Source organism: Chrysochloris asiatica, unplaced genomic scaffold (assembly GCF_000296735.1).
Source record: "Chrysochloris asiatica unplaced genomic scaffold, ChrAsi1.0 scaffold00101, whole genome shotgun sequence".
Taxonomy (NCBI): domain Eukaryota; kingdom Metazoa; phylum Chordata; class Mammalia; order Afrosoricida; family Chrysochloridae; genus Chrysochloris; species Chrysochloris asiatica.
Window position 1 is genome coordinate 3568318 of NW_006408619.1, and position 17574 is coordinate 3585891.

Here is a 17574-nt window from a genome sequence, read left to right on the forward strand (position 1 = left end):
ATGTGATTTCATTTTCTACTCCCGGCACTTGTGTTAGGTGAATGGTTTTGTTCTCATTGTAAAAGGGGGCTTCAAAAAGTTTGTGGAAAAATTGAACTAAAAGATAATGTCATTTTCCAACCAACGTCTTAAAACCCAATTTACTAAATTGGCGGCTCTGATTGGTAAAGTTTACCCAGCGTTTCCCAGCTGCAGTTGTCAGAGTTGGGATTGGTACCTAGGTTGGCCTGCCTCTAAAACCTCTTCATTTCCTGGGGCATGTTGTCCCAACTGCCAAGCCCCTGCCTACAGAGTCAGTGATGTATAGAAGGATGGCAGTGGCCAGCCGTCGGCTACTCCCTCAGGTTTTCCTCAGGGGCCATCCACATAGTGTGTGCTGTGAAATATCACGACGTCCCCAGTTTCTCCCCAGACTCCCTCCTCCCCTCTGCAGGCAGAACATTGCAACATCCTTTTCTGTGACCCCTGAGTGGTGGCTGCCCTAGGCCACTTCCTGCTGTGACCTGCAGTTGCCTGGCCTTACAGCAGAGGTCTAACAGGCTGCCGAGTTTGCTGTGGACTTTTCATCCTAACCTTTTCCTTGCCGTTCAGCGTGCCTCCTGCCTGCTGTGAGCCTTTGGTCTCTACTTTGAAGAAGCAGCTCTTCCTCAGTTATATTTTGAGTGCCTTCCAACCTGAGGGGCTCATTTCCTGACACTGTATCAGACAGTGTTTCACTTCTACTCCTAAGATTTTCAGGGGCTAATCCCTCTGATTTGGTGCTGTAGGTAAGTAGTGGACTGCTAACCACAAAGTCAATGATTCAAATCCACCAGCTACTCTTCAGAAACCCTATACGGGGTCACTGTGAGTCACAACTGACTCAGTGGCGATCAGCAACACCACCAACAGTCTCTTAGAGGTAGACTTCCTGTTCCTCTTCCTAGTCTGTCTTAGTCTGGAAGCTCTGCTGAAACCTTGTCCACCATGAATACCCTGCTGGGACTTGAAACATGAACCTCACAGCTGCTCACAAACCCTCAGAGTTCAGCAAGCTGACAGGCATGTGAGACACTGTCCCATAGAGTTTACTATTTTACCTCTTGTACCCTTAGTTTTCTCACCAGTAAAATTGAGACTATGAATACCTACTAACTGAAGGGTTGTTAGTATTTAAGGAAATAATACAATGAAATTATTTAGCATAGAGCCCCACATGTCATGATTAAAAACAAACTCACTGATGTCAAGAGGATTCCAATTCATAACGATGTTGAGGACAGAGTAGAACTGTCCCAGAGGGTTATAGAGGCTGTAAATCTTTATGGAACTTTAACCAGAGAAGCAGTGACACCAGAGATGGAGGCAGGAATGATGACATGGAGAGATAGAGCAGCTGAGAACTCCAGACTCACGGAAAGAGAAAGGCTGTGTGCTGGCGGCCAGGAGGCAGGCTTGCACAGTGTGCCCTTTGGTTGTTTAAATGATTCCTGAGTGTTTTTATGTACATCCAAAACAAACAAACAAAAACACAGAGGGAATAGAAGCAAAGATGTTGAATGATGATGCACAGAGGACTGTAATCGTTGCAATGAAACGAAATACAGTAGGGTGAGGGCAAAACCGATCTTCTCCCATGTAGAACTATCATTCATTTCACAATGAGTTTAAAAAAAAAAATCTTTGTGGAAGCTGACTGCCACGTATTTCTCCAGGTGACTTTAAACTGCTTGACTTCTGCAGCCAAGCACTTAACCTCTGTGCCACCAGGGATTCTCACACACACTAAGTATCCAGTAAATATTTCAGTTAAACACGTGAAAGCTGGAACCTGTGTAAGGCAGAAACCTGCCAGAGAAGGTACATTCAAATACTTTCCACTGAAACAATCCATAAGTAACTGGTGGCTGTCCCCTGTCAGAGGCGGACGATTCATGAGACCTGGAAAAAGCACAGCTGTCCTGCCGGTTCCGGCTCTCGCAGGTTTCTCTGCATGATTTAAAGTCAAGTCATAAGCATATTGTACATGTAGTTAAGTGAATAGTATTAGTTTCTCAAGCTTTATATAAGCAATGTTGTTGTTAAGGGCCATCGAGTTAGTTTCAACACATAGTGTCCCTGTACAGGGTTTCTAAGGAGAAGCTGGTGGATTTGAACTGTAGATCTAGTGGTTCATAGTCCAGTGCTTATCCTACAGCGCCACACACCATAATGTAATTCAGAATTTTTCATTAAATGTCAATTATATCATTGTTGTTGTTGGATGCCATCAAGTCAGTACCGACTCATAGTGACCCCATGCACAACAGAACGAAACACTGGCTGGTCCTGGACCAAACTCAAAATTGTTACCACACTTGGGCGCATTGGTGCTACCACTGTGCCAATCCATCTAATTGGGGATCTTCCTCTTTTTCTCTGACCCTCCACTTTACCAAACGTGATATTCATCTCCAGAGACTGGTCTCTCCTGACAATATGTCTGAAGTATGGGAGACGAAGTCTGGCCATCCTGGCTGCCAGGGAGCACTCTGGTTGTACCTCTTCCAACACAGATCTGTTTGTTCTTTTGGCAGCTCATGGTACTTTCAATAGTCTCCTTTAACACCATAACTCAAATGCATCAGTTCTTTTACGGTCTTCCTTATTCACTCTCTAGCTTTCGCATTCGTACGAAGTTACTGAAAATACCATGGCTTGGATATAATTAATGTGTGTAAAATTTCAGTTTGTTTGTTTGTTTTTTAACCTGAAATGAAGTTCAGCAGAATAGTAGTAACCTTCGGTTACTTCGTCAACTCAGCTCTTACCCCTAATCACAGAGCTATCTGTCTGTTTCTGACTGGTGCCTCTATAAAGGGCAGCCACTCAAGCAAGCCTTTGTATTGCTCGGTCTGACTCATAGGAACTTTTACGAACCTGGTAACATTTGCAGATAGCAAGATTGCCTGAGCCCTGAGAAAGTCAATCGTAACAGTAGAGTGATGCACTTGCGTTTTTTTTCCATCCTGATGTACAGGAGGAAATCCCATTGTGAATGACTCAAGGGAGAAAGGCATCACTTGTACTCTAAGCTATATAAGCTGCGTGTTTGTTTCCACTTACCTAAATAGCCCCCGCTGTACCGTAACATTTCTCTTAAGTCTGCCTTTCTTGAGCTCTTGTACTCGCTGCCTTGTTTTAGCTAACTGCCATCAAGTCAGCCCAGACTCATGGCAACCTGATGTACCTGCAGTAGAACATCTTCAGAATTCCCCATTGTGCAGTCTGCTGTTGTTGTTGTTGGTTCTGACTCCTACAGGGTTTCCAAGGCTGTAAATCTTTACAGAAGCAGAAAGCCTGAGATTAGCAGCCCGATTGGTAACCAGCACGCTACTAGAGCTCCTTTTCTGTTGTTGTAGCCTCTGTGTTTCGTGAGTGCTGTCACCCTAGAGTGCTCATCTTCCAGGATTACATTGGATAGTAGTCTGTGTGATCCAGGTGGGTTTTATAAACAGATGTCCAGGCCTGTCTTCCTACTCTGTGTGAGTCTCGAAACCCTGCTGGAGCCCTGCCAGCATACATGAGTCCGCTCATGTTTGGATGTCAGTGGTGTAGTTTCCAGTGTCATAGTAACTAACATGCAAGCCACCACAGTATGACTTAGATACATGCCAATCTAAAAACAAGTTTATTTACAGCAGAATTTTAAGAAAAAGCTAGACGGCACTTCACAACAAAAATTCAAAAATGTTGGAGCAGTTCATTACCAGGGAGCTGCCTAAAGTTCAAGCTGGATTCAGCCGAGGATGTGGAACCGAGGGATGTCTTTGCTGACCTCAGATGAATCTTGGCTGAAAGCAGAGCATACCAGGAAGATGTTTACTTGTGCTTTATTGACTGTGCAAATGCATTCAACTGTGTGGATCACAACAAACTATGGATAACAATTCAAAGGATGGGAATTCCAGAACACTGAATTGTGCTCATGAGGAACCTGTGCATAGACCAAGAGGCAGCTCTCAGAACAATAGGGGGATGCTGAGTGGAAACGTATGCGGCAGGATTGTATCTTTTCACCATACTTATTCAATCTGTATGCTTAGCAAACTGTATGAAGAATGTGTCATCAGCATTGGAGAAAGGCTCGTTAAGACAACCTTGCTTGCTGGAAGCGAAGAGGACTTGAAATGCTTATTGATGAAAGTCAAAGACCACAGCCTTCAGTCTGGATTGCTCCTCACTGTAAAGCAAACGAAAATCCTCACAGCTGCACCAATAAATAACAATATGATATATGGAGAAAACATTGAAATAGTCAAAGATTTTATTTTACTTGGATCCACAATCAACACTCATGAAAGCAGCAGTCAAGAAACCAAAGCACGTGCGCCTGTGAGAGTTGGACAATGAATAAGGAAGATTAAAGAATTGATACATTTGAATCATGGTGTTGGCAAAGGATGTTGAAAGTACCATGGACTGCCAGGAAACAGAATCTCTCTTGGCAGAAGAACAGCTGGAGTTCTCCTTAGAAGTGAGAATGACAGGACATCACACCTCTTGTGCTTTGGATGTGTTGTCAGGAGGGATCTTCTCCTGGAGAAGGAAGCCATGCTTGGTAAAGTGGAGGGTCGCCGGGAAAGAGGAAGACCCTCAACAAGATGATTGACACAGTGGCAGTAACAGTAGGCTCAAACATAACAGTTGTGAGAATGTAGCAGGATTGGGCATTGTTTCGTTGTGTTGTGCATAGGGTCGCTGTGAGTCAGAACCGACGTGAAGGCAACAACACTGCCTTATTTTAGAATTTACTTCGTGAAGTGTAGTTGTTTCTGGTTTTATATTTTATTTTTTGTTGTTTATAGTGTTCACAGCAGAATACAGACCGATTCAACACTTCCTACGTATATAATCCAGAGACATGGGTGACACTCAGCAAAATGAACGATGGCTCTTACCCTCCTCATCTGGGTTGCTCCTTTTCTACTGACATCAACTCACTGCCTGTTTTCTTTGTAATCTTTCGAGTTGCTGTTGTCCATTTTGATCCCATATAGTAGGTTTTATTTTTAACTTTTTATTGTAAATTAAGGTTTACAAAGAAGATCATCAGCCTTACCGTCAACAAATTGTATGTTTTGCTTCATGACAGTGATCGCAGTCCCTTCCGTGTATCCGCAGTTCACAGCATTGACCTATGTTCACTTTGACAGTGCCCTCTCCCTGTGTCTCCTGCTTCTGCCAACCTCCCTCTTGTATGGTGTCTGCCCTGTCACCCGTGCTAACGTGTGTTTACCCTCTAGTTCATCAATGATGTTCTCTTTTTACATCAGTCTCACACGATATTGGCCCTTTAGGGATTCCCTCGTTTCACTCAGCATTATGCCCTCCGTGGTCTTGCATGTTGTGAGGTAGTTCAGATTCAGCATTGCGTGTATTATGTACCAAACTTGGCTTAACCATTCTTTTGTTGATGAGTGTTTTAGCTATCTCCATCTTTTTTATATCTCTTGTAGTAGATGGTGATGGTCCATGGAGTCGGTTCCGACTCGTAGTGAACCCTGTACAAGGTTTCTGAGGCTGTAAATCTTTACGGGAGCAGAAAGCCTCATCTTTTCCCCTTGGAACAGCTGGTAGTTTCGAACTGCTGACCTTATGGTTCGCAGCCCGATTCGTAACCATTACGCTACCAGAGCTCCTTTCTTGCAGATAGTTTATATATTTATTTTCAGCTGTTTGTTGTGAGTTGAGTGAAGGTTTACAGATAAGATCACCAGCTTTACATTCAATATATCATACACTTGTAATTATTCATCTCAATGATTACAGTCCCCTGTTTACAACAACACATATCCCTCTTCTTTCCTGTGGTTCGTATTTGCTTGCCCCACCCACCTTCTTCTATCCCTTCTCAACTTTGTCCTTAGGAAAATGGTGCCCTTTTGATTTTGAGTGATTGACCATTCCTTGGTGGGCACACCTTACTAGTGGTGTTGTCCCTGCAATACCTGTCTACTGCTTGGCTGAAAATTAGGCCACGAATGTAAGTTCTGTGACAGACCTGAAGAGTGGTAGAGGGCCACAGTGTGTGGCTCCTCCCATCTCTTTCTGACCAGTAAACCAGATCTTGTTTTTCAATTTTGAGTTTTATTCCACATTTCCTCCCACTCTATCCCGGACCCTGTCATGTGATCCTTTCAGGGCAATTGATAGTGGGTGTGGGGTGCCTTCTAGTTCTTCTGGTCTCCGAGTCACGGAGGCTGCTGTTCGCGCTTCCATTAGCCCACTGGACTAGTTGATTCCAAGGCTCTTCAATCCTCAGCCCATATTGTGGTTGTGAAGTGCTGTCGAATCAGTTCTGACTCACAGTGACCCTGCACAGGGTTTCCGAGGCTGTAAATCTTTACAGGAGCAGAAAGCCTCATCTTTCTCCCACAGCGCAGCTTGTAGTTTCGAACTGCTGACCTTGAGGTTCGCAGCCCAATTTGTAACCACTACGCTACCAGAGTGCCTTAAAGTAAGTAGATTTTTAAAGCACACAGTGCTCGAAGCAGACATTGTACACTAGTTGAGCCAAAGTATTGTTTGGTTTTGAGGTGACATCAGAGGATATTTTAGGTTTAAGATGAAAAGTTTATCACAGAACAGTAGTTTCAGGGATACATTCAGCTTCTTTGGCTCCAGAAAATCTGAATTCCTTGAGAATTTGACATTTTGTTTTGCTTTGCTTTCTTTACTTTTTTTTTTGCTATTATTGCCAATTAGGTGGAGGTTTACAGAGCAGGTCAGTTTTCCATGCAACAGTTCATACACATTTTGTCTGATCTCGTGGATTGTAGCCCCCACAGATTGGCATGGCTTACCCCCCTTCCTCACTGTCTTCCGTTCCCATGCCTCTTTCTTTCCTAACCCTTCTGAACTTTGTCCTTGGGTAAATGCTGCCCTTTTGATCTCTGTTGTTGTTGTTTGATCTCTAAGGGGGGATTATTCTAACGTTTGTGTACCTCCCTGGTGTTACTGTTCCCCTTACAGACCCGTCTGCTGTGTTCTCTGACTAAAATGCTCAGTAGTATTAGCCTGGTACCTTCTGTTCTTTTGGTCTCAGGGTGACAAACGAGGCTGCTTTCTCATAGAGCCAGGGACCCGTTCAGTTCCTCCGCGTGTTAAGGAATCTCATTCTCTCTCTGGTGCTCAGGTCTGGGCCTGTAGATAATCAATTGTCAGTCCTTGAATGACCACTTGCAAGTGTATCAGACCCCAAACACTATACAGGGAACTTGGGGATGGAGAAATACTAACCACATTTTTAGGCCAATCAGAGTATACTTTTATTTTACAATGTAGCCCACTACAGACATGTTGTTGTTGTTGTTGTTGTTGTTGTTGTTGTTGTTGTTGTTGTTGTTAAGTGCTGTCGAGTTGGTTCCTATCCATAGCGACTCTGTGTAGCATTTCCAAGGAGCGACTGGTGAGCTTGAACCACAGACTTTGCAGTCTAGCACATTAGCCCACAGCACAGTACACATACTGAAGATATTTTTAACACTGACTTGAAGATTTTGTTATAGGGCTTTATCTAGACAATTAAGACAACAAAATGGAGTGATTTAAATTAAAATCAACCTGGGTTTTAACCTGATTTTGTGTATGTGTTTGGGAGAACCCACTAGGAAATCTGGGCCTAAGTTTCCTGACATCCTCAGTGGTGTTGCATCTTCCTTCAGTCTTATCCCTCACACATAATGCCGAGATCATGTATAGAGGAAGAAAAGCCATTTACTGGTAAGATCCATTCAGATGGCATGAAGAAATCAGTGTGATTTTGAAGTAGTTTATTAACGTTTTAGACTCCCTGCGGAGAGAACCTGGTTTTCTATTAAGATTCATTTGTTCACATTATTTTTTGTTGGTTTGTTTTTTGCTAAGAAGTGCACATTTTGTCACTTTGTAATGAAACATGGAGTATTCAGGCAAATTAGGAAAATGCTGTGAAGAAAAATTACAGAATGCCTTTCTTCATTCTCTGTTTCCAATTTCATAAGACAACCCTCACTTCTATAACCTGCAGTGTATGCATGTATTTATTTTTGCATCTTTTTAAAAATGTTTTCTTTGGTTCTATGAGATGCTGTGAAGCGCCTTTTGTCCTCACCTATCAGATTATGTGCTCTGATGTCTTTCAACAAGAAAAGCGATGCTACTGGGTCCAAAGTTGTTCAGTTCTTGTTAGACGCTGGGGGCTGACCAGGAAAAGAGGACCATCCGTCACTTTATCAGAGACCGATGCCAGGGATGACGATGGCTTGTATGATTTGGCTTGATACATTCGTAGTGCACTGAGAAAAAGGAATCACCGTCTTCCGGTTCGCTATCTGTGGCAAACTTTCCGTACGGGGCAGGGGTTCTAAGCTCCAGCATGTTTCCTAACAGGCCACTCAAAGCAGTCCTCAACACCTGATGATTGTAGCAGGTAGAGTACCTTGTGTTCACCTAAGACTTAAGAAAAGTTAGACAATGTGATGTGAATTTCGTTTTCAGTTAGCAGAAACCCCAGAGACAGATGAGAAGTTAGGGGTTTTTTTTCCTTTAGGAAAGAAAATAAGAAGTTCTTTTAGTATATGTGAATTCATTTACGATAGTAAAAGAAGAAAACCGCTCCTTTACTGGAGGCTACAAAAACTTGGCCCCAGCTGTGCTCATGCTTTGAAAAAACAAAACTGTGTCTGAAAGGCAAATTGTGAACTTGCCCCCACTCCCCCCAGCCCCCTGATGGAGCCATTTGCGTGATCTGAGATCGCTCAGGCCATTTAAAATCACATGTGATTCTCTCCATTCCAGCCCGAGGAAGAGCAATCAGTCTGTGACATCACTGGGTCCAGCTCTTCCACCGATGACACGGCATCCCTGGATCGACATTCTTCACACGGCAGTGATGTGTCCCTCCCCCAAACTTCAAATCGGAGCAAGTCCAAGGACCCGCAAAGCCTGGACGCTTTTGAGAGCCATGAATTGAGAGGTGTGAGGCAGGAGACTGAGAGGGAGCCTGCCTGCTCTGGGGACATGGAAGAGGAAGAGATGGATAGCATCACTGAGGTGCCTGCAAACTGCTCCCTTCTGAGGGGCTCCCTGCGTTCTCTGTCCCCTTTCCGGAGGCACAGCTGGGGTCCTGGGAAGAATGCAGCCAGTGATGCAGAGATGAACCACCGCAGGTGAGCTGGGAGGCCCTTTGCTCTTGTCTCTCAAAGTCCGCTTGCTTTTGAAAAGTTGCTGATTTGATAATGCAGTTGGCAAAAGCGTTTAGGAGACACCATGGTATAGAAGAAAGAATGTGGGTGTTGAAATCAGGAAAACCTGTGTTTAAACTCTGAACTCACTACATAGATGACCTGGGGAAGGTACCGGTTTCCTGAAGAGTTTTAATTTTCTCATCTATTAGATATTTGTAATAATAATAAAATGAAATAATATATCACATAGTAGAAGTTTCAAAAATGGTAATATTTATTCTTGTCAGCTTTCTCAGTGAGATCCAAAGAATAGAAAATAATAGAAAAGTTTTAAGTCCGTTTTTAATTAAATAAATACAAAATGTATTCCCAACAGATCTAACTTTTTCAATTTCTATCACAGGAATTAAAGCCACCTGTTTCTAATGGTGACACTGTTGATAAACTGTAAATGGTCAATATTAATCCTCAAGGTGGTGATTGGTTACGTGCCGTGGAGTCGGTTCCGGCTCATAGCAACTCTGTATAAGGTTTCCGAGGCTGTAAATTTTTACAGGAGCATAAAGCTCCATCCTTCCCCTGTGGAACAGCTGGTAGTTTCATACTGCTGACCTTGAGGTTAGCAGCCCAGCTCGTAAGCACTATGCTGCCAGAGCTCCTTATTAATCCTCAAGAGAACACAAAAATAATTAAATAGAAGTTTAAATCAAAAAGTATTGGTTCAAAATCTCAGAAAATTTTATTAAACAAAAAGAATAAAATGTGAAACTATTGTTTCTCAACATATCCTCCATTAAGTTTATGTCATCTTAAGGCAGTGTCTCCGGTTCCCTATCCCTGTCCTACACAGTTCTCGGCTCTTGAATTTATAGTACATCAAGACAGCCATTTTGGTATCCTCAAGAGACTCAAATTGTGTTCCTTATAAATGTTGTTTGTGTTTGGGGAACAAAAGAAGTCTGAAGGGGCAAGATGATGACTGTTAGTGGAGAGAGTTAAAGATCCCTCTCAAATTCTTGTAGAACAGCCCTTAACGACCCTCAAAGAATGAGCCGGTGCGTTTTCATGATGGAAAAAAATTTCTCAATCCAACTGCCCTGGCCTTTTTCTCATCAGTATAGTTTTCAGTTTCCTTAAAATATCTTCACAATAAGTCCCTGTGATTGTCCTGTGTCCTTTGAGAAAATCTATCAGATTATCCCTTTGGGATGTCAAAAAACAATCACCATGCCTTCTGACCTGACCTCTCTGCCTTGAATTTAACTGGCCCCACAGATCCCCTCAAATTCCACTTTTGTTACTGAACCTTTCTCTGTGGATCACATTGGTAAAGGCAAGACTTCCAGTTTTGCTTTGTGTCATAAAAACCATCTTTGTTAGCTTCATCTTTCTAAAAGGCCGATGGAAAGAAAGATCAGTCTTTTGAGCTCGTTGGTCTTCATGCAACACTTTGGCACCCAACGATTCTAAAGCTTGCTGAGGCCAAATGTTCTCTGAAAATTAAAAATGCCAAAGCATGTGAGATCTCAGCTTCAGGAACTACCCTGTAAATGGTCATTATTCTTCTACCAGTTTCTGGACTTTAGCCAGTTCCATCCTTCATCAGGATCCATAGTCTCCCTTCTCCTGGCTCATTGTAGAGGTCTTCCCCACCTTCCTCAACATGCTCAAGCCATTTAAAACTTGGTTTCTGTGGGGCAGCATTTTCCTGTAAACTAAATGCAAAACTTCAGTGATTTGGGAAGATGTCCACCAGAGATTTGTTTAAAATTTTGTATTAGCACTGAATACAGACACAAAAACATTTTTACCTCATGGCACAAAAATGTCCTGTTTTTTGAAGGTACCCTAGCAAAATTAAGACAAGTGTATTCCTGGAAGAACTTCTGTGCGGCCTTCCACTGATCACAAGACATGTTTCAGCACGTTCTGTTTGGAGTACCCCATGCAGCAAAGAGGGAGGACTGACGGTGGTTTAAGTTAGCTGATGTAAACCACTCAGCTGGGTTTGCTGTTGTTTTTTAAAAGTTCTTGGACCTCTTTATTGACATTTCAGAGCTAGTTGTAAATTTATGGCTATAAGTACATGAATCCAATAGCATTCATTCATTCTTTTATTTGATGAACATTGTGTACCTACTTGAGGCCAGCCACTGTAGGTTCTGGAGCGACAGAGTAAACAATACAAAGTCCCACCTCCAAGGAGCTCACAGTAACACCTTTTGTTGTTGTTGTTGTTGTTAAGTGCTGTCAAGTCTGGTCCGACTCATAGCAACTCTGCAAAGGACGTCCAAGGAGCGGCCAGTGAGTTTGAACCACCAACCTTGTGGTTCAAACTGACCTTGTGATCCAGTGCTTATCCTACAGTGCCACTCCAGTAATACCTTACACTTTCATAATTTGCTAAACTTTTCAGACTCCTTTAATAACACATTATCTTACAGAATATTGTATTCTCTCATGAGTCAAATGACATTATCCGCATCCTGACAGAGACACTGGGGTAACTTACCCAAGGCCAGGCCAGTCCAGATTTCTAGACTCCCAGGCTGTGATGTTTCTGTGATGCTGTGGTATTCTGGGGTGGTGCTAACCTTCAAAGTAAGTGGTGTGCCGTGTCTTCGGGATAGATCTTTTATACAGCTGATATCCTAGGTTATAAAAAGCAATTTCTTCCTTGTCAACTTTATTTATGTTAGGATACCTTTTTAGTATTCATTCCTGTAAGAAGATGGGACGTGATCCCTCCAGTCAAAATTCTCTTCCTGAAGCAAGGGTTAGTTCTTTAGGATAGGACATGCTGTCCTTTAATAATAATGCTGTTAAGGGAGTGCCTTTATTTTATGTGTGATCCATTATTCTTCTCTGTACCTCTGATTTCAGAGTTAGACTTCACTCTATGGTTCCTCTTGCTTAGATAGGAAATTGAAGGTCATATTGAATTATTTGCCCAAGATTACATGATGACCTTAAACACTGAACTGAGACTTAGAACCATAAACAAATATTCCTGTTTTCAACATACTTGATGTCACGGACTGTCATTTGGACGTAAAATCAAGGATTAGCTCACACAACTATCCTAAAAACAGTGTCGAGTTAATCTTTAAATTATTTAGAATTAGAGTAAGAGTTAGGTGGTAAGAATCACTTTCATTTGTCTACTTCTTGTCATTTTATCCATCGTGTTATATGAGGTCTGGTGACAGCGTTGCTGTAGGATTGGTGGCGGACTGCTAACCAACAAGCCCCTCGGAAACCCCATACAAGGTTGCTATGAGTGGGAACTGACTTAACAGCACTTAACAACCACAACCACCATGATTATAGTATGACCTGAATTTTGAAGACGTAAAACTTCTTAATGACAGTTTTTCCCCTGCTCTTATGAACTCTTAAGGGTTTTTACTTTTAGAATTTAAAAAGCATGTTAATGGTTACCCCATGGAGTAAAGGGGGAGTGGAGTAGCTCTCCATAGCAATGGCCGGGCCCCCTTGGCTCTGATAATTCATTACATGACTTCCTGTGCTGGCTCTTTGCCCAGTGTGGTGCCTGGATTGGCACAGTTGCTTCCCATTTTGTTCCATCTGTGATACTGACCTCTCTTCCATCATTCATTTTCAGTTCAATGCGAGTTGTTGGGGATGTTGTCAGGAGACCTCCCATTCATAGGAGAAGGTACAGAGCTCACTCACTTGACTGACTAACCACATCGCCTCTGAGCATATACTAACAAGTATCTCATTCTGCCTAATCCGTGATTAGATGCTGTATTTTAAAGTAATGTTAGCATGTACTTCAGGCAAATGCATTTTAAAAACTGATTTATTGCTGCTGTTCCTGCTATATGAAATTGTTTCTGAGTTCTAAAGTTCCTTTTTTCTCTATTTTTTTTTTTCCCCAGAGTCAATAACATTTTTCGATCTTGTGTTTATTGGTGTTCAGGTGACTTTTATAGCAAGTTTCTCACCCAAGATTCCCTAGAAGAATTCAAAAGGATTTGTCTGTGATGTGCCTACCCCATGACCCTGGGGAATACGTCATTCCTTCTCTAGGAAAAAAATAAAAGACCCAGAAATGTGTGTGCACATGCGTGTACATGTGTTCAGGCACACACATAACCTCAGATGTCTCCAGTGGAGTCTTCAGTAATGTTTTGGAAGACTTAATTCCTCAGTCACCTGGCAGTTTCCAGTCCATTGCTGATGGCTCCTCAGGCCACTCTGAGTCTTTGAAGTGCTCAGTTCCTTCTGGTGAGGTCATACTGGTCAGCTACAAATAACATGACAGCTGAGACGTCATTTCTAGTCAGAAAGCGCTGATTTGCCTTAACATCTCCAGATACTGACTATTGAAACAGAGTTAGTCATGATATTTTCTTCCCTTGTTAGCCATAAAATTAAGAAATAAAAGGGATTGGCTGGATTACAGTTACTTCCGCGTATTAGGAGGAGACGTTTGTAAAGAGGAGTGAATTAGCTGTTAGCTGAAGCTGTTGGTTGAAGAGCAGCTACACAGTGATCTTTCCCACTTTCTCTTTTTCAAGTGGGTGTATTTTTTGTATTTTTCATGGGAGCTTTTAGATAAGAAGCTTGAGCTCAAATTCATAGATTCTCAGGAATCTCAGATCATCGATTCTAGTGAAGTTGATAAATGCCTTTTTCAGTAGATGGTCTGCAAAACCTCAGGAGAGGTATTTGCCTGTCTCCCCACTAAAACCCCTCCAGTGTGAATTTACTCAATCCATGTACTTGATGACAGACTGCTGAATGGAGCCCAAGTGAATACATTAAGAGGAAATGCATTTCTGCACATGCCTTTTGAAGTTAGGGTACGACTGTCAGAAGCAAGCCCCATTTATAGTTTCGTCGTATAGTCCCAGTTCTCTAAGAACACGATGTCTCTTTTAAAAATACTTATTAAGCATTAGCGAAGAAATTTGAAACATTCCAACAAGTATTTAAAAGTGTGGAAGTGGGCTATGTGTTTTTTTCATCTAGAATCTTCTAAATCTCAAGGTGGTAAGGCCAAGGGTCAATTAATAGTACCACCACTAATTGAGGAATTAGTGAGAAATTTAGACTGTTTTTAAAAATACTCTTAATTGTGTAAGTTTCCTACTGTAAGGAAGGGCAGACACTAAATGGATCACGTGCAGCTCCCTTCTAGAAAACTTGGATGCTTCTCTTTCTGTCTTGCTCTTTCTTTATTCTCCTCATCTTAAATTGGACCTCTGTCTTCTGCGTCACTTCCGTATTCTGATGCTTAAGTTACGTAGAAGGAAATGATCTGGCGATGTATATTCAGTTACTGATTTTCCATGTTCTGTTTTTATAAGAAACTGTGATATAGGTATAATATGCATGTTTAGTGACAGTTTAGAGCTCGAAACATCAAGTTATGATGTCAGGGAATTAACTTTTGAGTCCCTTGTCTGCTTACAAAGCCATTAGCACTCAAGCTGAACCTGCTTATGAGCCTCGCGGTGTGACGTCAGCTGTATATTTCTGCTTTCTGTGTTTGCAGCTGTAAGTCTTCTGTTACTCATTTCATCGGACTTACGGTATTTTATCCTGTCTGAATGATTTTATCAATTTTCTTCTTAGAAGAGCCACGAAGGAAGCAATTATACCCACACACCAGTTTCCTTGGCTCTTTTCATCCACCCAACAGCCCTGCTTTTGAGCAAAATTATTTATTAAATGTATTCAGGATGGACATTTCTGCCTGCAAAGATTCAGGAGGGAGCTGAGTGGTTTTAACCCTTGTTGAGAAACTCTGTTTTGATCCCCCTCTGAAAACAAAAGCATGTAAATTAGTACTTCAAGATCCACATAGTAGCAATTTTTTTTTAAGTGAAACCTTTTATTAATAAGAAATCTTGTATTTTTCATCAGACTACCTTTAGTGCCCCTGCTACTTGAGAATAGATATTAATGCTGAGGGAGTTAAGGAATTAGATGGACTTTTTTTTTTTTAATGTGGGCAAAATTGATTGTGACTGTTAGGAACTATCAGCTTGATTGAGATGCCTGGTGACCCCAAGTTGCTGCAAAGGGGTTTTCAAAGCCGTGAACTTTGGGGAGCAGATTACTAGACTTGTCTTCCAAGGTGCCTCAGGGTGGGATTGTGCCTCTAGCCTTTTGTCTAGTGTTTAACCGTTGGTGCCACCCAGGAACTCCTGGGAAAATGGATACAAGCCTAAAATTTAACAAGGTACACTTCTAATTCAGTACCATAAAGTTCCTTTTTTAATTAAAAAGGAGGAAATATTCCTTCTCAAGGAAACAAAACCATCGTTGTATGCTTCTACGAACCTAGTGAGTGGGATTTGAAGATGGATGTGAATGTTGAGTCCATCGCAATGGACCCATAAAGGTGGGAGCATCAGGAAGAAACCTGATGCCTCCACGGGCCCATCGCGGTGCCATCTGTCATTGTTTCTTTTAGACAAGAGATTAGTGATACTGAGGTACAGGTGGCCTGGGAGGGAGGGGTAGGGTCGAGAGAGAGGTTGTCCCCAGCAGTGGAGTGTCCCATTAGCTCTTTGGAAATGCCTTAAGAGGAAGCCCTCAGAGGTGGGCTCTTTGCGTACAGTCCTTAGAAAGACTTGGGTTTTAAGTTGAACTTGTTACCTGTAAGTGCTCAGCAATTCACTGTAGGCATGAATAGAATAATTCGAGGTTTCCATGGTTCTTGTTCTAGCCTGCTTCTAAATTCTGAGTCAGTGTTACAATTTTTGGATAAATTAAATGCATGTATCTCTAACTACACCCTTTCTTTTTAACCCCAATAACCCTATATCCCTGTTTCCTCTTTTCCCCTGCTATTTCTGTCTCTGCCTCTGATGTCATCCCCAGTATGAGCTGGTGCCCCTCGGGCATGCAATACTCTGTCTCCCTGAGTGCTGACTTTACTTACAGAAGGTATGGTATCATGACATGTCCAGTCACCAAAGGGGGAACTGTGAAACCTGCCATCTGGGCTTTTGGCTTGCAGAGGGCTTCTTTATGGCTGGAATTTCTGGGAGCACTTTGTGTCCGCTGTTAGCATCACTAAGCCACCCTTCGGGGTACTGCCTAGAAGCCTGACTGTGTACCCTGATGCATCCCTGTGTGTCTTGAGTAGCTGCATTTTCTGTTTTCTGCACAGATTCATCTCCAGGCTGTGGGTGTGGTAGAGCACGTCTCTGTTTGTTTTGGTCTTTCCTAACTCCCAGGTCCTAAGAAACGGAAAAAAAAAACAGTCCGAGAAGCCAGACACCCAGTAAGGGGGACTCCTTTCTGTTTGCTTCAAAATATGCCACTCTCTTGAGATTCTAAATTCAGAGACTGCTCGTTTCATATTGTTCTCTCAAGTAAGCAACCAGATTCAATTATTAAAACATTTTTAGAATTAGGTTTTTGTAGTCAGCACAGATCTGATTTTCTCCAGCTTGCTGAATAATTCACAATAAATAAATGTCTTCGTCTCTTATTCCCTCTTTTTATTCATGGCTTAAAAATTGAGTTTTACAGAGACATTTATTTGCAGTTAGTCATGATTTCTGTTGTCATGTTGAAACAAGAAAAAAATGTATTGTTTAATTTACGAATTAAAGAAAAGAGGCATAGGGCCTCAGCTCATAATAAGCAGTTTTATGAAATAAAGACATTCTTCTGGACTGGCATAGTTGAACTTATTTGTAGCATTTCGTTCTGCGTATTTTTCTGAGTGGCGAGGAACTCGGGCAGCTTCAGTACACTTTCAAATCCAGTTCCAGCTGGTTGTCACTGAGGAGACTATCAGTTGCAGCTATGTTTTCAGATCAGACTTATTTTAGAGAGGTTTCCATTGCCGCTGTTACAGATGTAAATTATTCTAGCTAGGGAGGACACCTAGATCCCCTAAAACCTTTCTCTGTAGGAGAGAACAAACCTAGCAGGTTATGGCTTCCTGGTTAGAGAAAAGGCTTTTGGCTCTGCAAACTACAAAATCTTTGTACCAGTCATCCCACTTAAAATACCAGTCCCTAAATTTGCTTTCTTTTTTTCTTTGCCAATAGTAAGAAAAAAGGTAAACCCCTTAGACCTAGTAGCTTCTCAGCTTCCACCCCCCACCCCCTACCCCAAGGTGTCATATGTGCTTGTCTGCAACTAACAATTCTCAGAAAAACCTGCCAGGCATTTGTTTCCAGCCAGGTGTGCACAGAAGCTGAAGTGCATGAGTAAAACTTGAGCTGTGAAGGGTACAAAGTTATAAAAGTCAAGACGGGTGTCAGTGATCACAAGTTAATGCAGGGCATTGTAATGGGCACAAAAGCAAATCTCCTGGTCTGCCTTCCGAGAGTTAACATATGCTCATATTTTCTCTGTGCCAGTTAATTCTTTGGCACAACAGAACTGC

General features: G+C 42.1%; 1 protein-coding gene across 1 annotated transcript in view; it reads left to right on the forward strand.

The window, feature by feature from the left end:
• AKAP13 (A kinase (PRKA) anchor protein 13) overlaps window positions 1-17574 on the forward strand; it is a 153650-nt gene that overhangs the window by 43198 nt on the left and 92878 nt on the right. Inside the window, exon 4 of the mRNA XM_006867115.1 lies at window positions 8800-9170. Within this exon, the coding sequence (XP_006867177.1) occupies window positions 8800-9170 (371 nt within the window). The remainder of the gene's footprint in view (window positions 1-8799; window positions 9171-17574) is intronic.